Genomic DNA, 23,294 nt, shown 5'->3' with positions numbered 1-23,294 from the left:
CAGACAGACAGACAGAAAGAGCGTGAGAGACAGACAGACTTGTCTGCGGTGGGAGATCCTGCAGGTCAGTTCTTAGGGCCCTGCAGCCACTCTGACAACTGGGGAGCTATATCTAGACCCATCAGCAGTGATCAGTAGAAAGAGGGGAGAGAGTGAATACCAAAATACCAGAGAGGCTCGAGATGCCCGGTCATGTCAGTGGGCGAGGCCGCAACATGCTCTGTGTGTGAGCAGGCTCTGGCCCTCAGACCCGGGTTCAAACCCTGAGGTCTGGGGGCCTGGATGAAGAGGATGTGAAGGCTTCTCAGCTTATATCTGCATGCTCTTCAAAAGGTTCAACTGCTAAGACCACATTATGTAAGAATGAGAGAAAGATTCATTTTTTGTTTTTTATGGACTGCATTTATACAGCACTATTCTAACCATCGGCCCCTCAAAGTGCTTCACAACACTGCCTCACATTCACACACCGACGGCGGAGTCAGCCACGCAGGGCGACAGCCAGCTCGTCGGGAGCAGTCAGGGTGAGGCGTCTCGCTCAGGGACACCTCCACACTCAGCTAGGAGGAGCCGGGGATCGAACCAGCAACCTTCAGGTTACCAGCCGACCCGCTCTAACTCCTGAGCCTCATGCCACCCTTGGGAGAGAGAGAGAGAGAGAGAGAGAGAGAGAGAGAGAGAGAGAGAGAGAGAGAGAGAGAGAGAGAGAGAGAGAGAGAGAGAGAGAGAGAGAGAGAGAGAGAGAGAGAGAGAGAGAGAGAGAGAGAGAGAGAGAGAGAGAGGTATGGGACATGAAGTCATTCCTACATGTGTGTGAGTCACAGGCATTGGTTTCATTCATGGTTTGGCCCAGCGATGAGGCCTGTACACTCTACCCAGCCTCTCTGTAGTGAGAACAACCTCACAAACATGACAATGAAGAAGGTTTTAAGTAGCTATGCTATCATGTCAGATACATACACCATGCTCATATTAACCATATCACTAAACAGGCAGAATAAGCACAATTTGTTCAGAAAAATAGTATTTTTTTCCATAAGATTTACATTTAGGGCATTTAGCAGACTAACTATATCCAAAGCAACTTACAATAAGTAAATTTGTCAGAAGTACGTGAAAAAATATATCACTTTCGGTACAGTGATATAATTTTCAAGGGATGGAAAATAATGAATGAAATGTGTTTGGTAACAATCCACCCAAGCAGAGACTTCATGCAGAGGTTAGGAAAGATCCTCAGAAAGGATCTACTACTTACTGATCTAGACCGATGTTCTAACAGCTGTGGACAAACAGCAGAGTTCTTACAGTTGTTACAACAACTGCTTCCCTTTTTGCAATTTCCAGTAGCAAAAAGTTTCCAATTAGCGACGCAATGAAACTACTCAAGATAATTGTGTTGGCAATTAATTCAGATTCAGAGTCTGGGGCTACGATCACACTTTACTGGGTATGGATTCTGATTCACAGGTTCAATTAAAATAGTATTGTAACTGATAGTTGAGAATGAATGGTAGGTCTAATATTCACACAAACCCAGTTATTATGCCTTTTGTCAGTATCTATGTACACTCTCTATCTCTGACTGACAGTAAAGCACTTGGCTGATGTGATCAATTGATTGGTGATCGGAAGGCTGAAAGCAGTGAGGAAGTGGTTATCGATAATGATCAATAATACAAGAGGCTAAGATGTCAATCTGATTTAACCTAGATATCAAACTAATCATTTAACCTGGACGTAATTACAGTTTTCATCACACTCTCTCTCTCTCTCACACACACACACACACACACACACACACACACACACACACACACACACACACACACACACACACACACACACACACACACACATATATATATATATATATATATATATATATATAAAGCGGGCGGATCGTCCACTTCCTCCTCCTCCGACCCCCCCGGCTATGCAAACTCTCCTTGGATCGGGTTTGGTTTGAATAAAACTAAAGCAGAACCTCTTAATGTTGACGTTTGCGTGGAGACCCCGCAGATAGAGACAGAGACAGAGATAACTTAGTGGTAACTTACTGCTTTAAGTCCTCCGCTGGTCCAGGGTCGCCACAGCTGACTGCTTTCCTCCCGCAGAACTTGGAGCTCAGCTGTCAGGACGCGGTCTGTGTGTCAGTGGTCATTTCACTGCGACGCAAGGGCTGCTGGGAGATGTAGTTTAAAACCCGGAATCATGAACTACTACTAATAAAGTAAAAGCATCATAGTTGATCTAATAATTACCCTCAAATCAACCCCCTGCCCAAACCAAATATACACACACATATATATATATATATATATATATATATATATATATATATATATATATATATATATATATATATATATATATATATATATATATATATATATATATATATATATATATATATATATATATATATTCTTAAATCAATGCATAGCCTCTCTTATCACAATATATGTTACATTGAAACCTAGAAGTATAATGAGTGCCAACATGATGTGCGGTATCTGGTAGCTCCATATGATTGTTCTTTGCAGTAGGCCTATTGCATCAAAAACGAATTAAGAGATTGCGAATTATTTACCTAAGTAATGTGTCATTGGGTTGAGAATATATGTATATACTATAAAAAATGCACTGGGAATAAATGCAGAAATATGTCAATAAAATAATATAGCAATGCAATGTACTCTTACAGAAATGTATAAGAACAAGAAATCCAAAAGAGAATTCAGAATTATTACACACCACATTGAAATAATGTTTTTTTTCATCAATTATTATTTCATTACGCTTTACCTTTGGAGCTTTAATGCACTAAGACCGTCTCACTGTCGACCCCTAGTGTTATAAATACACACTGCAGAGATATCCTACATTTGCAATAACAACGTTGATGCGGATAAACCTTTGAGATGTCATCATTAATACCGTACTACAACAATCTGTTCGACGACAAAACGGGTATATAAATAAATATCTTAAATTGAGTCACGTCAATTAGAATTGTTTCTTGTTTCTTTCCATTGTTGACCAACAATACTTCTGTTGTCCATTGTTCCACAATCATCCTGAGTTGACAGACTACAGTAAGTGTGTGTGTGTGTGTGTGTGTGTGTGTGTGTGTGTGTGTGTGTGTGTGTGTGTGTGTGTGTGTGTGTGTGTGTGTGTGTGTGTGTGTGTGTGTGTGTGTGTGTGTGTGTGTGTGTGTGAGTTATATTGTGTGTATGTGTGTGTGTGTGTGTCTGTGTGTTTGTGTGTATGCGGCAGCATTCATGCATGCATTTGTGACTGCTGCATGTGTGTGCGTGCGTGCTTGCGTGCTTGCGTGTGTGTCTATGTATGTCTACCAGTTGGAAGCTGCCATCAATAATGCACTGGCCTCTCCATCAATACAGTAGTCGGTCCCGCGCACGGCCCCTTCCTCTCCCAGGACAATGGGGCAGCTTCCTGCAGGCGCGCGTAGAGGAAGAGAGGCAGGACAGTGGGCCTCTGTGGGGCCGACATCACATCAGCCTGGGCTGCCTCTGGCTGAAAGACCCCCGTCTCACTAGAGCCGCGGCCCCAGATCACTGCCTGGAGGGCACAGAGCCACGAGGGCCTTACATTATGATGGGGTAGATAGTATATATAGATAGTATTCATTATGATGGGGTAGATAGTATATATAGATAGTATTCATTATGATGGGGTAGATAGTATATATAGATAGTATTCATTATGATGGGGTAGATAGTATATATAGATAGTATTCATTGTGATGGGGTAGATAGTATATATAGATAGTATTCATTATGTTTGGGTAGATAGTATCTATAGATAGTATTCATTATGATGGGGTAGATAGTATATATAGATAGTATTCATTGTGATGGGGTAGATAGTATATATAGATAGTATTCATTATGTTTGGGTAGATAGTATCTATAGATAGTATTCATTATGATGGGGTAGATAGTATATATAGATAGTATTCATTGTGATGTGATAGATGGTAGATATAGATAGTATTCATTATGATGGGATAGATAGTATGATATAGTATTCATTGTGATGGGGATAGATCATATATATATAGTCTTGTGATTGGGATAAATTGTATATATACTATTCATTGTGATGGGGATAGATAGGTTTCATTGTGATAGGGATGGATAGTATTCCTTGGGATTGGGATAGAGTATACCATATATATAGTATTCATTGTGCTTGGGATAGATAGTATTCATTGGGATTTTAATAGTATTCATTGTGATGGGGATATATAGTATTTATTTTGATTGTGATAGTATTCATTGTGATTGGGATAGATAGTATTCATTGTGTTTGGGATAGATAGTATTCATTGTGATTGGGATGGATAGTATTCATTGTGTTTGGGATAGATAGTATTCATTGTGATTGGGATAGATAGTATTCATTGTGTTTGGGATGGATAGTATTCATTGTGTTTGGGATGGATAGTATTCATTGTGTTTGGGATAGATAGTATTCATTGTGTTTGGGATGGATAGTATTCATTGTGTTTGGGATAGATAGTATTCATTGTGTTTGGGATAGATAGTATTCATTGTGTTTGGGATAGATAGTATTCATTGTGTTTGGGATAGATAGTATTCATTGTGTTTGGGATAGATAGTATTCATTGTGATTGGGATAGATAGTATTCATTGTGTTTGGGATAGATAGTATTCATTGTGTTTGGGATAGATAGTATTCATTGTGATTGGGATAGATAGTATTCATTGTGATTGGGATGGATAGTATTCATTGTGATTGGGATAGATAGTATTCATTGTGATTGGGATGGATAGTATTCATTGTGATTGGGATAGATAGTATTCATTGTGTTTGGGATAGATAGTATTCATTGTGTTTGGGATAGATAGTATTCATTGTGTTTGGGATAGATAGTATTCATTGTGATTGGGATGGATAGTATTCATTGTGATTGGGATAGATAGTATTCATTGTGTTTGGGATAGATAGTATTCATTGTGTTTGGGATAGATAGTATTCATTGTGTTTGGGATAGATAGTATTCATTGTGTTTGGGATAGATAGTATTCATTGTGATTGGGATGGATAGTATTCATTGTGATTGGGATAGATAGTATTCATTGTGATTGGGATAGATAGTATTCATTGTGATTGGGATGGATAGTATTCATTGTGTTTGGGATATATAGTATTTATTTTGATTGTGATAGTATTCATTGTGATTGGGATAGATAGTATTCATTGTGTTTGGGATAGATAGTATTCATTGTGATTGGGATAGATAGTATTCATTGTGATTGGGATAGATAGTATTCATTGTGTTTGGGATAGATAGTATTCATTGTGTTTGGGATAGATAGTATTCATTGTGTTTGGGATAGATAGTATTCATTGTGTTTGGGATAGATAGTATTCATTGTGTTTGGGATGGATAGTATTCATTGTGTTTGGGATGGATAGTATTCATTGTGTTTGGGATAGATAGTATTCATTGTGTTTGGGATAGATAGTATTCATTGTGTTTGGGATAGATAGTATTCATTGTGTTTGGGATAGATAGTATTCATTGTGTTTGGGATAGATAGTATTCATTGTGTTTGGGATAGATAGTATTCATTGTGTTTGGGATAGATAGTATTCATTGTGTTTGGGATAGATAGTATTCATTGTGTTTGGGATAGATAGTATTCATTGTGTTTGGGATAGATAGTATTCATTGTGTTTGGGATAGATAGTATTCATTGTGTTTGGGATAGATAGTATTCATTGTGTTTGGGATAGATAGTATTCATTGTGTTTGGGATGGATAGTATTCATTGTGTTTGGGATGGATAGTATTCATTGTGTTTGGGATAGATAGTATTCATTGTGTTTGGGATAGATAGTATTCATTGTGTTTGGGATAGATAGTATTCATTGTGTTTGGGATAGATAGTATTCATTGTGTTTGGGATAGATAGTATTCATTGTGATTGGGATGGATAGTATTCATTGTGTTTGGGATGGATAGTATTCATTGTGTTTGGGATAGATAGTATTCATTGTGTTTGGGATAGATAGTATTCATTGTGTTTGGGATGGATAGTATTCATTGTGTTTGGGATAGATAGTATTCATTGTGTTTGGGATAGATAGTATTCATTGTGTTTGGGATGGATAGTATTCATTGTGTTTGGGATAGATAGTATTCATTGTGTTTGGGATAGATAGTATTCATTGTGTTTGGGATGGATAGTATTCATTGTATGGACGTGCCATGTGTTCATTTAACGACTATTGCATGATCAACATTAAAAACTACTAGGCAGAGAACTGGTCAGTGGATAAAAAACAGATTTAAAGTTCAACAACATAGCATCATATGTGTAGTGTATGTGCGTTGAACAAGTATAACATGACATTGAAATGAGCCAACTCTTTTTATAGTCCTTGGTAATGACCATCTTTAAGGCCGGTATAAGCAACAGGTTCTCAACCCAGGAGCCCCAAACCCCATCAGCAGCACCACCAACCAGACGTGATGCTTTGAACCCCCAAACCCCATCAGGAGCACCACCCACCAGACGTGATGCTTTGAACCCCCAAACCCCATCAGGAGCACCACCCACCAGACGTGATGCTTTAAACCCCCAAACCCCATCAGGAGCACCACCCACCAGACGTGATGCTTTGAACCCCCAAACCCCATCAGGAGCACCACCAACCAGACATGATGCACTGGGTACTTGGTTCATAACTCATAAACCCACCGGCTATCTTAAAGGAAATCATGAAAACAAGTTTGAGCTGCCCCGGGGGCTTTAGACAGAGCTCTCTAGATCTTAAGATCTCTGGGTTTATGTATAGTATCTATATATAGTATCTATAAATAGTATCTATAGTAGGCTATATATATATATATATATATATATATATATATATATATATATATATATATATATATATATAGTATTAGTATCAGCTATACAAACCTTGTGTGTTTGTCTCTTCAATGATGGGATGGACAGTTTATGTTGCCATGGTGATAGAGAACAGATAAGATTAGTTTGATTGTCTTTGTTTGTTTATGTGTTAGGGTTTCCTTGGAAATACCTTTATGTGTAATAATTGTTGTTGTAAACGTTCTTCAAATTGTTCCTGTTCTGTTTACAGTGGTGGTAATATGCCTTCTTGTATAATGGTCATTCTGACTTATTATCCTCTAACTTTGGACTGGTTTGGACTGGTTTGGACTGGTTCCGCAGTTGATGATAGGTCTGAAGCTTTAAGGCTCACACCTGTCTTCACTCCATAGAGACAGTTTGTAGCACTGAATCAAATGAACATCCAATGATTAATCAAAGATTAATGAATCCATTAATCAAGGGAATTATATCAATATTTTTAATATATGATTATTGATCATTGTTAAGATAAGAATACCAATAGTTGAAAGAGTAGGCGAATAACTTTTTTGAAAAGATCTATGATTAATCAAGTGAATAAACCAATGCAACAACGCAACGGTGAGGTAATGGCCCAAACGATGAGCTGTAATGTATAAACTACTCCCCCCTCCACAGTGCTCCGATACAGTGTCTACTCTACAGGCCTGTCTATCATGTTTACACTTCGATGGGAAGGACAGAATGAGTTGTTCGACAGCTCCCCGACTTCCGTGCGTCATGCGTCTGGCTTGTCAAGTTACCAAGGTGTGGCCACTCTCACCTCAGGTGAGCGGAGCACCCAGCGGACCCGGGACGCAAACGCACGTTTTAATTCGAAACACCATTTTACGCATACATGTTACGCACATGATGTTGAATTTAAACATCCAATAAAGTAATTGTAACCCGCTGTGTTGTTGTTTCCATTTCGATGGACACCACCTACCGTCCCAGCGCCCCGGCAGGGTGGGGTCACGGGGGGGGGGGGGATAAGGGGGCGGAGCTCCCCTTGGTGACGCTTCTACTCATTGTTCAGCGGAGCGTCGACGCAGCGCGAGAGACAGTCTGTGGAGCCGACACGAACCTGGAGTAATCTGCAACCTCCCTTTAAACTGCGAAAAGGTATGTTTCATCGACTTGGTTTAGTTTAGAAATGTGCACGGATTCGTTTTATGTACCTTACGGTGAATTTAACTGTTTTGTGGTTTGTGTTCTCTATTGTGTGAGTTGTTTGGAGTTCGCTGATATACTCACTACTGCCGCAAATGTCCATGAGTGATACTTTAGGTGATACTTTGTGGGTTTTGTGAAATACAATCTACCTGTTCGCTGAACCTACACTGTTGGGGCCCCATTTCCGCATGCCGAGGGCCAGCCGGGCGCAGCGTAAAACCAGAGTTTGTAGTAGTAGTAGTAGTGGTGGGACGGCGAGAAAGTGGAATCACCCCGAAACTCATCCAACCTATACGGGCTACAGGGGGAACCAGTCTGCGTAATGGGGTAGACCTGTACCGTGAGGCATGGATTGGTTTGACTCGATCAGCTGAACGTCAACAGACTGGGAAAGTTCATTGGTGAACAGAAGCGGGCTGGTTCTAGTCCCGCTGCGCTTCAGGGGAAACCAAGTTGAGTCTTCTGGTTGTTATACGCGCACTATGTTCAAACTCTTTTTTTTTGGTAAAACAAAGAAAATCGTGATGCGTGTTATTTTATAATACATTGATTTGAACTGTATCGTGCGTCATGAACCAAGTGCAGGCATAAATATGTTGGAAATATTTTTTTAATTAAAGATATGGCATGATCTTGGCTTGATAGTACATGACGGTGCGAACACCAGTATGTGCTTGTGTGGTCTTAACTTGGTATCGCTCACCTATACTATACCTATGCTCACCTATTCACCAACGAGGGATTTGACCCTCCTGGTTGACTTTTGAATTGATTACCGGTTGGTGCGTCATGACCCCCGTTGGTCTCTCTCCATGTTGTGTTGAAGCTTGGGCGGGGCGTAGACATGCTTCCACATGCAGAATGTGTGTCGATGAGTAATGAAACTCTGAAGTCTCCCTGATCATTCACAACTGTCCCCGAACTTCCATTTCTTCTGCATCACTGTTGTCGTCAGCTCCGGTAAGGACCCGATGATGCCTTGAGTTGTTGCCAAATCCCTCCTGATTTCGTTGTCTTTACGCTCAACTTGACTCACAACTCCCATAAGTCTGCGTCACCGCTCTTCTGCTATCTGGCCCAGGGGCGGGAGGAAATGTTTCTGAGTCGTTCTTCATTTCATGAGTAAATCCAACAAGAAATTGACACAATTCCCATTCATCCGCTTTAGAAGATTAGGTCAGTCTCAGGGCTCACAGGCCAACGTTTGATCTTCATTTGTCCCCACTAGAGTCACGAGGACAGTAGTGACAATTAAAAACACAGGCGGCATACAAATAGTAAGTCAACAGATGGAACTGGTGCGGCTGTTATATTAAAGGTGGTCAAACAGAGGGAACATTGTGGTTGTAGTTCATAGCAGACACCTGCAGGCCACCTGCTGTCTGAAGCGTCACCACATTCACATTCCTCTCTACTACCGGGAACCTCGTTCCTCCCGGCCGAGGTGGTTAAAGTATGTCATGTTGAAAACTGCATGTCAGTGCAATCCTGCCAGTTGGAGCCTTTTAGCAAGCTGGCCCTGGGTGCCTGCCACGCTGGGGGGGGGGGGGGGGGGGGGGGGGGGGAGATTGGGGCTTGAGGTTGGTGACTGGTCATGCAGCTACAGCTGTGGTCCCACTGATGATAATCCTCAACTCACACGCACGCACGCACACACTCTGACTTAATTCTGGAATATTGTCCTACATTAGCAGTGAAAGGTCTCAGAGATCGTCTGGTTTATAAATAGGGGGGGGGGGGGGGATTACTGCATGAATCTCTGAGTCTTCTTTGTCTTGACTTGTTGGGTTTAATTCCGTGTTGTTGAGCACGCTGACGGGAGGCGCCTCGCTTCAGAGCGCCGTGTGTTCTACCTCCGAACCACATGCACACGCGTATGTTGCCGTGTTGCCGTGGAGACCAGGTGTAGGGTTTCCCGCCGAGAGGGATGGTAGTGTGTGATGGCACCACCGTGTTCTGGGAGGAGTCGAGTTCCAGCAGATTACCGAGGGATCTCCGTGGATAACGAGGTCGGCCTCCAGCAGATCTTTAATCAACCCTGTCTTCATCTTCACCAGCGGCCGCCAGCCCTGAAGGACCGGGCATGCGGTCCGGAGAGGGCATTCGCTCGTTGATGTTTTGGCCGCTCGTACCGGACTGACAGCCAGCCGAGGCCGACGTCCTTTACTGTAAACAGATTGTATCTTATCTTTGGTTCTCTTTTGGATTCCTGGTCGTGTTTCTGTGAGGCCTCAGTCGTCATGACCTCAGACGTCCCAACCGGGTCATTGACACGGCCACGTGAAGCTGAGCTAGCTCCCAGTGACCCACTCTCACCCAACTCACCCCTCTCACCCCTCCACTCTCACCACCCCTCTCACCCCTCCACGCTGACTCACCCCACTCTCACCCAACTCACCCCTCTCACCCCTCTCACCCCTCTCACCCCTCCACTCTCACCACCCCTCTCACCCCTCCACGCTGACTCACCCCACTCTCACCCAACTCACCCCTCTCACCCCTCTCACCCCTCTCACCCCTCTCACCCCTCCACGCTGACTCACCCCACTCTCACCCAACTCACCCCTCTCACCCCTCACCCCTCCACTCTCACCACCCCTCACCCCTCCACTCTCACCACCCCTCACCCCTCCACGCTGACTCACCCCACTCTCACCCCTCCACACTGACTCACCCACTCTCACCCCTCTCACCCCTCCACGCTGACTCACCCCACTCTCACCCCTCCACTCTCACCACCCCTCTCACCCCTCTCACCCCTCTCACCCCTCCACTCTGACTCACCCACTCTCACCCCTCCACTCTCACCACCCCTCTCACCCCTCTCACCCCTCCACTCTGACTCACCCCTCCACTCTCACCCCTCAACTCTCACCCCTCCTCCTCACCCCTCCACACTGACTCACCCCTCCTCACCCCAAGTCTCCCGTTAACCGCAGTTAAATTAATAATTGAATGCGACAGCTCTCTCTTGGTGAAACAGACAATGCCCCCCCCCCCCCCCCCAGTTCTGGTCCTTTCTGTATTCTGATGGCGAGCTCCACAACCGGTACCCGGTCAGAACTGTTAACCACGCGCGCGCGCGCACAGCGTCCAGACTGTCGGCCGAGTCCTCCAGTATTCCTTCATGAATGTCTGTCGCGTCTCCCTGATGCCTCAGCACGCCCAAGAATGTTAGGGAGTCTCTGTCTGTCTGTCAGCCTCTCTCCAGCTCTGCCTCAAAACACAAGCGTTACAGTCGCTTAACTGGTCTGTGGTGCGCTTCCACGCACAGAGTAGAGTGACACAGACACACAGAGTATAGAGACGCAGACAGACACACAGAGTAAAGAGACACAGACACACAGAGTAAAGAGACACAGACAGACACATACACACAGAGTAGAGAGTCAGACAGACATGCACACAGAGTAAAGAGACACAGACAGACACACAGAGTAGACACACAGACAGACACAAAGTATAGAGACACAGACAGACACACAGAGTAAAGAGACACAGACACACAGAGTAAAGAGGCACAGACAGACACACAGAGTATAGAGACGCAGACAGACATACAGAGTATAGAGACGCAGACAGACATACAGAGTATAGAGACACACAGACACACAGAGTAAAGAGGCACAGACAGACAGAGTATAGAGACACAGACAGACACACAGAGTATAGAGACACAGACAGACACACAGAGTATAGAGACACAGACAGATACACAGAGTAGAGAGACACAGACAGACACAGAGTAGAGACACAGACAGACACACAGAGTATAGAGACACAGACAGACACACAGAGTATAGAGACACAGACAGACACATACACACAGAGTAGAGAGTCAGACAGACATGCACACAGAGTATAGAGACACAGGCAGACATGTATACACACAGATTATAGAGACACACACAGAGACACAGACACACACACACACACACAGACAGACACAGAGTATAGAGACACAGACGGACAGAGTATAGAGACACAGACAGACACAAAGAGTATAGAGACACAGACAGACACACAGAGTAGAGAGACACAGACAGACACGGAGTATAGAGACACAGACAGACACACAGAGTAGAGTCACAGACATACACACAGAGTATAGAGACACAGGCAGACATGTATACACACAGATTATAGAGACAGACGGACACACACAGACGGACATATACAGAGTATAGGGACAGACCGACGTACACAAACAGCGAGCATAGATACAGACGTGCATATAGAGACAGTCAGACATGCATGTAGAGACAGACGCAGTGTGTTGAGTCCTGCGGTGTCTCTCAGCGTCTCTGTGACCGACTCGTCCAGTTACAGAGACGGGAGAGGGAGAGGGAGAGGGTGGGGCTGGCAGTGCTCAGCAGCAGAGTACTGCTCATGTTTGCCTTTGGGTAGGGAGGCTCGTCAACGAGAGTGGAGCTCGCAGGAACAGAAGGGCGTAAGGATACAGCGATGTGATCGGTTATTTCGGACAATAGGTCTCATCTCCACGAGCTAGTTTAGACCTGAACACTCATCCAGTCATCGTGACACACACACACGCACACACACGCACACACACACCCCTAGCAGCAGCACTAACGCATGCACTTCCTAAAATATTCATCATCTGTCTGACAGCGTTAAGATAAGTGGAAACAGCCTTTTGCATCGGAGAGCGAACCCTCAGACCCAGAGCATCGAACCCTCAGACCCAGAGCATCGAACCCTCAGACCCAGAGCATCGAACCCTCAGACCCAGAGCATCGAACCCTCAGACCCAGAGCATCGAACCCTCAGACCCAGAGCATCGAACCCTCAGACCCAGAGCATCGGACCCTCAGACCCAGAGCATCGGACCCTCAGACCCAGAGCATCGGACCCTCAGACCCAGAGCATCGAACCCTCAGACCCAGAGCATCGAACCCTCAGACCCAGAGCATCGAACCCTCAGACCCAGAGCATCGGACCCTCAGACCCAGAGCATCGAACCCTCAGACCCAGAGCATCGAACCCTCAGACCCAGAGCATCGAACGGGACGTGAGCAGACCTCAGCGAGCAAATAAAGCTGCTCTCTCTGTGTGGTGTCACCAGACTGGTTCCCTCCCAGTTCACTCCTCGGTTCCTCTTTAGCGTTCCGGGGACGGCCGCTAGTTGCTCCACCAGAAGGTTCCGGTCCGTCTCCCTCTCCGCTGTTCTCCTTCCTTACACACCGTCCTCAATACCAACAGTTACCTTCAGGGCGTTCAGAAGACGCTTCTACCCAGAGCCACTTACAATACGTCCATTTGTCAGAAGGAGAAACAACACTATATCTCTGTGGGTACAGTGAGGAGGTTCATAGAACCAAGTGCCAAGCCCTGACTATAACTAGGTTAACCCCTACCCGTGTACAACAGAGATAGCCAGGATAAGACGCTACAGAATGCTAAGTAGTACTATTGTTAAATGCAATCACGTATGTGAGGGGTGTTCAGTAATGTGTTAACCCCCCCGCCCCACCGCCTGGTGATGGGGGGGTGGGGGGGTTTAACTATCGGTCTCTTAGCTGCTCTCCCCTGAAACTCACTAAAGGCTCTTTATGTGTCGGACTCTTTACCCTCCTGTGAACCGCCCATTGTGCAGCTGATGTTTAGTCCCGCCGTGGCCACGCCCCCTCTCTCCCCTTCCTCCCCCTTTCTGTGTCACACCCCCTTTCTCCCCCTCTCCTGTAATCCGACCCCCTGCACTCGACCGCCTCCTCCCCTGAGGCCGCCGCCCCCTTCCCCTTTGATTCCCCGATAGTCGCCCACAGGGAGTCGCCCCCGCGGCCTTCCTCCTCTCCTCCTCTTCCTCCTCTCCTCCTCTTCCTCCTCTCTGTATCCGCCCTGATCCAGCTCCTGATCAGAGCAGTTCTTTTAATGCCCGGGTGGACACACCCAGCGTGTGTTTAGTTCAGTCCCAGACCGTTTAAGTGGCGTGCACTTAACTCAGCTAATGCAGCGCGCTGAACTCTCACAGCTACTCTACACGGTTTATTCTTTATTTAGAGATGGCTCTGATGGGATGAATAATGAATGAGTGAATCCTTGTAGTTGATGTTTACTTCCTTTTGGAGCTGAACTTTGACCTGGAAGCTCCGCCCATAACGAGCGAGGCATGAGTCAGACTGATGATAGAGTTTACCGGAATCTGAACCGATAGCGCCTCGTACCGTACCACAGTCAGCTGCTCTCTGACCACTTCCTGTATGCACCGCCACTTCCTGTCAGCGTCACGGTAACTCCCATTAGTCGCCCATCTCCTCCGCTCTGATCGATTTAAACCAAGCAGCCAATCAGCTTCAGGCCGCCGGCACACCTTCAGAAGAGGGGGGGGGGGGGGTGAGTTTGGAGGAGGGGAGGAGCCTGTTGAGGGCGGGTATTTTCTTCCACCTCCACATCCCATAAATGTAAAGGTCCCCCCCCCCCACCAACAACACTCAACAACATACATCAACAGGACAGTAAATACATCAAGACGGGGCACAGTACAACATGCACTACTCCAACAAATACAATGCACCACGTAGACACTGAAAGGACACGATAATCACAGCAACACCAACAGAGTAAACCCCCACACCCACCCCGGAGCCCTCAGAGCACCACACGCTAACGCATGGCTGACTGTTCTTTCATCGAACACAAGTTTGGTCCTGAGAGATAATTATTGAAAGAAAACACTACTTTCACGCTTTCATCTGTGGACAAATTCAGTTTCTGGGGGGTGGGGGGCGGTTAACAGACTACATGTCTGTTCTGCCTGCCTCGGAGCCGTGGATTTGGGTGTGGCAGGCTGGTTCAGGGCGTGGCAGGCTGGTTCAGGGCGTGGCAGGCTGGTTCAGGGCGTGGCAGGCTGGTTTTGGGCGTGGCAGGCTGGTTTTGGGTGGGGCAGGCTGGTTCAGGGCGTGGCGGTGTGTTTGTGTAACCATGGATTTCTCAACTCCTCTCTCTCTTCGCGTCCCGACACGGCCGCACACGTCATGTCAAAAGGTCTTCAGGGGTGCATGAGGCTCAGGAGGTAGAGCAGGTCGGATCCCCGTCTCCTCCTAGCTGAGTGTGGAGGTGTCCCTGAGCGAGACGCCTCCCCCTGACTGCTCCTGACCAGCTGTCGCCCTGCGGGGCTGACTCCGCCGTCGGGGTGGGGATGAATGGGTGAATGTGAGGCAGTGTTGTAAAGCGCTTTGAGTGCCCGCTGGTTAGAACAGCGCTGTATGAATGCAGTCCGTTCTCCGTTCACCGTTTCAGCTGTAAGGTGTGTTGAGCAGAGGGCCTCGCCCGCATACTGCACTGCGCAGCACGCGGGTGTTATCAGGACGCGCCCCGCGGGGGAATGAGGGGGGGGGGGGGGTCCATCTCCTCTCACTCGTCTCCCGGTCACTGGTGGAACGGCCCAGCGGTCAGTCACTCTGAGACATAGCTGAGCGAAGCGTTGTGTTCGCTGGCTGGGAGGGGAGGGGATGTGATGAAGTATTCAGGAGGAGGAAGAGGAGGAGGACGAGTGACACGCGGGGAGGGGGGTGTATCGAGTGCCCTCAGAATGTCACACCAGGGCTCTGACCGGCTGGCCGCCAGAGAGGACTCATTTATTTATTGGACTTCCTATCTGCGTTGTACTTTCACTCTTGTGAAGCTGGGATCAAGGTGCAGCCAGGGTGTCAGTCATTAACCGAGTCCGGCCGAGGCCTCTGGGTAACGACTGCATTGATCAGCAGAGCAGGGGACACGTTGTCAATAACAACGCTGAAAGGGAATCAGGAAGTATCAGGAGTACTGGAACCTATTGGTGACCGTCGCTACCAACCCCGACCGGCGGCTCGAGCTGGTGAACTGAAGCAGCCAGTGGGCTGATCACCCGTTACCGTGGCGATATGCTGAGTGGGTCAAAGCACTGCCGTCGCTGGCCACACACACACACACACACACACACACACACACACACACACACACACACACACGGGAGAACTGGTGACGTTTGGTCATTGGTGTGTGTACCATTTTCTTGCCAAATACAACTACTGTTATTATATTCATAGCTGAAAGAAATCCTCATCATGCGTCAGGATTCGGGAATGTGCTACTTATCCTTGCTGATAAAAGCGATTTTATTGGATGGTATCAACGGCCTCACAACAGATTAAGCACCAGTTTACATCGTGCCTCTTCAACAACCACATCGGTTTGCATTTTGTTAATGAAAAGGGGATCAGAAGCAAACCAATTATAAGCGTAGTTAGTGAGCGGAATGTGTGGAGCCACACCCATCCCTTTGGCCCCGTAGACGTCGCATCTTATCCTCGCTATCTTTGTTGTATACGGGGAATGGGTTAACCTAGTGATTGTTAGTGCTTGTCCCTCCCTTGGTTCTACGAACAGCCTTACGGTAACGACGGAGATATATTGTTGTTTCTCTTTCTTCTGACATGTACTGATTGTGATTCGCTCTGGATGATTCAAGATTCAAGATTCAAAAAGCTTTATTGTCTAGTATGTTGCCATACTAGAAAATTGTCTTTTGACTGAAGGCTTGGAGGTGTGTGTGTGTGTGTGTGTTTGTGTGTGTGTGTGTGTGTGTGTGTTATTTGTGTGAGTTCTTTGAGGAATGAGTGTTCTGTGTGTGTATAGCTATGGGGATGAATGATTTTTTGTAGATAGCTTTCCTGGCCAAAGGCATTCTGAATCTTCTGCCAGAAGGAAGTAGATCAAAACAAGGATGGAGTGGGTGGGAGGGATCTAAGAGGATGGAGTTGGTCTTCCTTCCCACTGCCTGGATGTACAGATCCTCCAGCGCTTTCTGGTGTACTTGTATGATGGCGTCTGCTGAACGCCCTGATGGTACGCCGGGTTCCCGCCGCGCCCCCCCTCCCTGCTAAACGCCCTGATGGTACGCCGGGTTCCCGCCGCGCCCCCCCTCCCTGCTAAACGCCCTGATGGTACGCCGGGTTCCCTCCGCGCCCCCCCTCCCTGCTAAACGCCCTGATGGTAGGCCGGGTTCCCGCTGCGCCCCCCCTCCCTGCTAAACGCCCTGATGGTAGGCCGGGTTCCCTCTGCGCCCCCCCTCCCTGCTAAACGCCCTGATGGTAGGCCGGGTTCCCGCTGCGCCCCCCCTCCCTGCTGAACGCCCTGATGGTAGGCCGGGTTCCCGCTGCGCCCCCCCTCCCTGCTAAACGCCCTGATGGTAGGCCGGGTTCCCTCTGCGCCCCCCCTCCCTGCTAAACGCCCTGATGGTACGCCGGGTTCCCTCCGCGCCCCCCCTCCCTGCTAAACGCCCTGATGGTACGCCGGGTTCCCGCCGCGCCCCCCCTCCCTGCTAAACGCCCTGATGGTAGGCCGGGTTCCCTCCGCGCCCCCCCTCCCTGCTAAACGCCCTGATGGTAGGCCGGGTTCCCGCTGCGCCCCCCCTCCCTGCTAAACGCCCTGATGGTACGCCGGGTTCCCGCCGCGCCCCCCCTCCCTGTTCAGTACGAGTCTTCTGTGGGGATGGATGGGGAATGCAGAAGGGCTTTTAAGATAAGGGGAATATATTTAAAACAGCAGATTATACACATCGGGCCCCGATGTGTTTGGGGAGGTTAGCCAAGGGCCGCGCAGATAACGACCCTCCGGCCGTTGGATAATGTCCTGTGGTGCTCGGCCTTCTTCTAGAGCTTTCTAAAACCTTCTAGAGCTTCTTTCTAGTGCCTTCTTCTAGAGCTTTCCAAAGCGTTCTTCTATCTAGAGCATTCCTTCGTACGAAGCTCCAGGCGTAGAACTGGGCAGCCTGCAGCCATTTGTAGTGTTAAAAGTTTGTTTATCTGAGTCAGTTTAGGATTAAACGAGAAGTTAAACTAACGGGTTCCACTGCAAGATGCACACTATCACTGATGCAGAAGAAGTTACATTTTTCTAAAACATCTGCTTTAATAGCTGTCAATCATTTGTGGCACTGAAACAATATATATTAAAGTAGGATAGTTTAAACCTGATTACCAGGTTTTATGCGGGCAGAAAAACAAACTGCGCATCTTCACTCTAGCCATTTTGGCATCGGACACAATAGTCCCAAGCGGCCATTGAATGGTTCTGCTTAACTCTGGTTCCAACCGGCCAGTCAGAGCACCACTCAGTACCCTGTGTGGCACTCGTTCTAGAAGCATCCAGTCACACAGACACCACAGCGCTGAGCCTTTGTGTGACCAGCGAGGAATCCGGTCACTCCCCAGAGCCAGAAAACATCTTAAACACTGCTCGCCAGTACAGTGGAAACACTGTTGGCCCGCACGCCGCAGTCTGTAGAACCCTCCCCGAAAACACACGCTGAGCCCGCTGCCTCAGTAAGGGGTCTGCCAGGCAGAGGAGCGCAGGTAGACGGGTAGGCAGATTGACATGTAGGTAGGCCAAGGAATTTCAGCAAACTTTGAGAAAGAGCTTCTCAAATATATATCTTACAGTAGCTTTAATAATACGATTTGTAATGAAGTTCCTCAACCTTGAACGTATGAGAACCTATAATGGGAAACGCCCTCATTGCAAAATGTAGCAGCCTGGCCCCATTAACGAGCACGCAGGGCCCCATTAACGAGCGTGCAGGGCCCCATTAACGAGCGTGCAGGGCCCCATTAACGAGCGTGCAGGGCCCCATTAACGAGTGTGCAGGGCCCCATTAACGAGCGTGCAGGGCCCCATTAACGAGCGTGCAGGGCCCCAGCATCGAGCGTGCAGGGCCCCATTAACGAGCGTGCAGGGCCCCAGTAACACGCGTGCAGGGCCCCATTAACGAGCGTGCAGGGCCCCAGTAACGAGCGTGCAGGGCCCCAGTAACGAGCGTGCAGGGCCCTATTAACGAGCGTGCAGGGCCCCATTAACGAGCGTGCAGGGCCCCATTAACACGCGTGCAGGGCCCACTGACGAGCGTGCAGGGCCCCACTGACGAGCGTTCAGGGCCCCACTGACGAGCGTTCAGGGCCCCACTGACGAGCGATCAGGGCCCCACTGACGAGCGTTCAGGGCCCCACTGACGAGCGTTCAGGGCCCCACTGACGAGCGTTCAGGGCCCCACTGACGAGCGTTCAGGGCCACACTTTGACTCAGCGGAGAGGCTGGAAAGGCAAAGTTTAGGCCACTGTTGCTGGGCAACAGGCAAAGTAGAACAATCAGGAATACTGTACAAGAGTTGCATTTCAGAGCGAAACTTGAGAGAGGAGAGTAGAGGGAGAAACACGAGCGGACAGGATTCAACCTGCTGTACGTAGCGTGAGAGATGTCGAGGTTTGGAACACTCCCAGTATTCGCCTGAGGATGTGTGTGCGTGTGTGTTAGTGTGAGAGAGAGAGTGATGACTCCCAGCCCTAGTCACAAACAGAAACCGGCCCGGCCGGTTTGAACACCGATACTCTGCGTCAGCATACAGTCTAGCTCTCTCCTGTATGGGCGGAGGCTCCGGGGTCAGAGGTCAACGGACTGAGTGACGGCATTCCTGTCCTAGCCCCCCCCCCCCCCCCACGCTGGCCAGCTGCCCCACATACACCTTGTTGACATTTTGCGAGCAGGGTCACAGAAGTAGATTTGAACTCTTAGCTCCCGAAGGGGAAGAGGTCTAGGAATGATCATGTTTTTTTTAAATATTCGTCCAGCTTTTTGAAAAGTTGTAACTTTTATTTCTTAACCTGAGAACATTGTTTAACGTGGTTTTGTTTTGTGTGCTCTGTGAAGGACGGTTCCCCCTGCTGTTTGGTTCTGAGACTGCAGGAGACGCTATGGCAATGTCAAGTAAGTGAAGAGGTTGTTTACCGTCTGGTTGTTGATGTCGTTATCCGTTCTTAGTCCCTTCACTTTTGGAATGCAGCCTTCTGGAGGTGGGGGTCTGTGAGTGAGTGAGTGCCTCTGGGTTCATGTGTTCATCTGTTCTCCTAGTGGAATGCAGCCTTCTGGAGGTGGGGGTCTGTGAGTGAGTGAGTGCCTCTGGGTTCATGTGTTCATCTGTTCTCCTAGTGGAATGCAGCCTTCTGGAGGTGGGGGTCTGTGAGTGAGTGAGTGCCTCTGGGTTCATGTGTTCATCTGTTCTCCTAGTGGAATGCAGCCTTCTGGAGGTGGGGGTCTGTGAGTGAGTGAGTGCCTCTGGGTTCATGTGTTCATCTGTTCTCCCAGTGGAATCCGATGGGAGGATGAAGGTGGAGGAGTGGCAGCACTCGTACCACGGCGACTCGGGCATCCAGTCGGGGGCCAACACGGTGCGAGAGGACGACGGAGAGTACGGCACCTCCAAGTACACCACCGTCACCACGACAACCGTCTCCGGCGAGTACCCAGAAGGTACCAGACAGCCTTCATGTGCAGGAAGTCGTGTGACCTCATGAGTATTGTCTCCCTTAAGTCGAGTCTAAAGCCCATTCCACCCCCACTGTCCCTCCTCTCCTCCCTCCTATCCCCCACATCTCTCCCCTCTCCTGTCCTCTCTCCCTCTCCTCCCTCCTCTCCTCCCCCCTCAGACCTGGACGCCCAGTACACCCTGACCCGCGCCCAGCGTGTGCGTAACGCCATGTTCCCCGAGACCCTGGCCGAGGGGACCACCATCCTGTCCACGCAGACGGACTCCACCCAAATGACCAACGTGCAGAAGCTGGCGGAGCCGTCCCAGATGCTGAAGGTGGCCATCATCCACCTCATCAACTACCAGGACGACGCGGAGCTGGCCACCCGGGCCGTGCCCGAGCTCACCAAGCTGCTCAACGACGAGGACCAGGTGAGGAAGAGGAGGGTCTCCCTGACGACCACGACCTGCTTCTGATGCCTCTCTTCCAGTTCCTCAGACGCCACATTTATCTTTATATTTACCTTCTGGGCGTTTAGCAGACGCGTCATTCCACAGTTACAATAAGTACATTTGTCAGAAGAAAGAGAAACGACAATATATCTCTGTGGGTACAGTAAGGATGTTCATAGAACCAAGTGCCAAGCACTAACCATCACTAGGTTAACCCATTCCCCGTATACAACACACAGCTAGGATAAGATGCTACACAACGCTGAGAACTATTTTTAAGTGCAAGGACGTACAAACATGCAATAAGTAGATAAGCACGGAGTCGGCCACGCAGGGCAACAGCCAGCTGGTCAGCAGCAGTCAGGGTGAGGCATCTCGCTCAGGGACACCTCCACACTCAGCTAGGAGGAGCCGGGGATCGAACCAGCAACCTTCAGGTTACCAGCCGACCCGCTCTACCTCCAGAGTCTTCAGCATGCGTTCCTCCATTTTAAAAGCCCAATCGCAGTGCTCCCTTCTGCTCCGCCTCTAACCCACCGCCCCCCCCCGTCCCCCCGTCCCCCAGGTGGTGGTCAGCAAGGCAGCGCTGATCGTGAACCAGCTGACCCGCAAGGAGGCGTCTCGCCGCGTGCTGATGCAGTCGCCCCAGGTGGTGGCGGCCGTGGTGCGCGCCATGCAGAACACCAGCGACATGGAGACGGCCAGGGCCACGGCCAGCATCCTGCACAACCTGTCCCACCAGCGTGAGGGGCTGCTCGCCATCTTCAAGTCAGGGGGGATCCCCGCCCTGGTCCGCATGCTCAGGTAAGGCTCTGACTCGGGTAGGCTCAGACTCAGGTAGGCTCTGACTCGGGTAGGCTCTGACTCAGGTAGGCTCAGACTCAGGTGGGCTCTGACTCGGGTGGGCTCTGACTCGGGTGGGCTCTGACTCGGGTGGGCTCTGACTCAGGTGGGCTCTGACTCAGGTGGGCTTTGACTCGGGTGGGCTCTGACTCAGGTAGGCTCTGACTCAGGTAGGCTCTGACTCAGGTAGGCTCTGACTCAGGTGGGCTTTGACTCGGGTGGGCTCTGACTCAGGTGGGCTCTGACTCAGGTGGGCTCTGACTCAGGTGGGCTCTGACTCGGGTGGGCTCTGGCTCAGGTAGGCTCAGTAGGCTCTGACTTGGGTGGGCTCTGACTTGGGTGGGCTCTGACTCGGGTGGGCTCTGACTCAGGTGGGCTCTGACTCGGGTGGGCTCTGACTCGGGTGGGCTCAGTAGGCTCAGACTCAGGTGGGCTCTGACTCAGGTGGGCTCTGGCTCCGGCTGAGCTTACCTTAATTTCCGAGTTAGGCTCAGAAATTAATAAAATAAGGCGTTCTTGAGAGATTTCCCTGCTCCTCAAGGGGGCGCTCAACACACGAACGAGGAAACTTGAACGGACCTTAACTAACCGCAGACGAGTAACTGAAAAACTCAGTCTGGACCGTGGATCAAGACAGAAGTCCAGCACCTGTTCGCGGTCATTTAGCGTTCGTCGTTAGACATATCTTGTGATGTATCGTTATACACTGCCGCCAGTGCCTCTCCAACTGATAGCAGGTGTTATCTCCAACAACCTCCATTTGTTTATGTCGCTACAAGGACGAACAAAATGGCGTCCTCGTAGCGTCCCGGGCCGTCTGGGTCAGAGCCAGGGCCGTAGACCTTATCGAGGGAGGCTTCGCTTCGCTTCTTTTGTTATTCGCGCTTTCTTTAGCATAATACTCGCCGGTCGGTTCAATTACTAACTTCAGAACATGCTAATTTACATTTATAATATATGGTAATAGATCGTAATCTAGCATATTTATTTTCCTGTGTTAAACTAGCTAGTCATGTGATGGTATCGGATCGGCAAACAGACTTGCGTGCTCCAATACCCGGTGCTGCGCTTTGGGCAGTATCGGAGGAGCGTTTGATAGTGTTATCGGAACAACTCTACTTCTGATGTACTAAAGTTAAAACAAGCAATGGAAGCGTGTGCGATGTGTGGTGGATCCAATGGAAGCAGAGTCAGGTGACCGGCGACCGGCGCGAGGTCTGATCCGTCTCACCCTTTGCTTCCCCCTCCTCCCCCCAGCTCCCCCATGGAGTCGGTGCTGTTCTACGCCATCACCACTCTGCACAACCTGCTGCTGCACCAGGAGGGCGCCAAGATGGCGGTGCGCCTCGCCGACGGGCTGCAGAGGATGGTCCCGCTGCTCAAGAAGAGCAACCCCAAGTTCCTGGCCATCACCACCGACTGCCTGCAGCTGCTGTCCTACGGCAACCAGGAGAGCAAGGTCTGTCTCTGTCTCTGTCTCTGTCTCTGTCTCCTCTCTGTCTCCTCTCTGTCTCTGTCTCTGTCTCTGTCTCTGTCTCTGTCTCTTTCTCTGTCTCTGTCTCCTCTCTGTCTGTCTCTGTCTCTGTCTC

General features: G+C 48.8%; 2 protein-coding genes across 3 annotated transcripts in view; one reads left to right on the top strand and one right to left on the bottom strand.

Annotated features, from left to right (window-relative positions):
• Positions 1-10,156, bottom strand: part of LOC130380157 (trafficking kinesin-binding protein 1-like) — a 17,822-nt gene extending 7,666 nt beyond the window's left edge. Inside the window, exons 1-2 of the mRNA XM_056587338.1 lie at positions 10,094-10,156; positions 3,406-3,585 (exon numbers count right to left, since the gene is read on the bottom strand). Of these exons, the coding sequence (XP_056443313.1) occupies positions 3,406-3,585; positions 10,094-10,156 (243 nt within the window). The remainder of the gene's footprint in view (positions 1-3,405; positions 3,586-10,093) is intronic.
• Positions 7,947-23,294, top strand: part of LOC130379960 (junction plakoglobin-like) — a 23,019-nt gene continuing 7,671 nt past the window's right edge. Inside the window, exons 1-6 of one of the 2 annotated variants that reach the window (XM_056587121.1) lie at positions 7,947-8,057; positions 19,812-19,868; positions 20,247-20,411; positions 20,588-20,841; positions 21,428-21,666; positions 22,963-23,164. In XM_056587121.1, coding sequence (XP_056443096.1) covers positions 19,856-19,868; positions 20,247-20,411; positions 20,588-20,841; positions 21,428-21,666; positions 22,963-23,164 — 873 coding nt within the window. In that variant the 5' untranslated portion in view covers positions 7,947-8,057; positions 19,812-19,855. The remainder of the gene's footprint in view (positions 8,058-19,811; positions 19,869-20,246; positions 20,412-20,587; positions 20,842-21,427; positions 21,667-22,962; positions 23,165-23,294) is intronic. The other variant, XM_056587122.1, reaches the window with a different exon arrangement.

Source organism: Gadus chalcogrammus, chromosome 3 (genome assembly GCF_026213295.1).
Source record: "Gadus chalcogrammus isolate NIFS_2021 chromosome 3, NIFS_Gcha_1.0, whole genome shotgun sequence".
In the NCBI taxonomy this organism is placed as follows: Eukaryota; Metazoa; Chordata; class Actinopteri; order Gadiformes; family Gadidae; genus Gadus; species Gadus chalcogrammus.
Note: the sequence above shows the minus strand (reverse complement) of the source record. Positions and strands in the feature narration are given on the sequence as shown.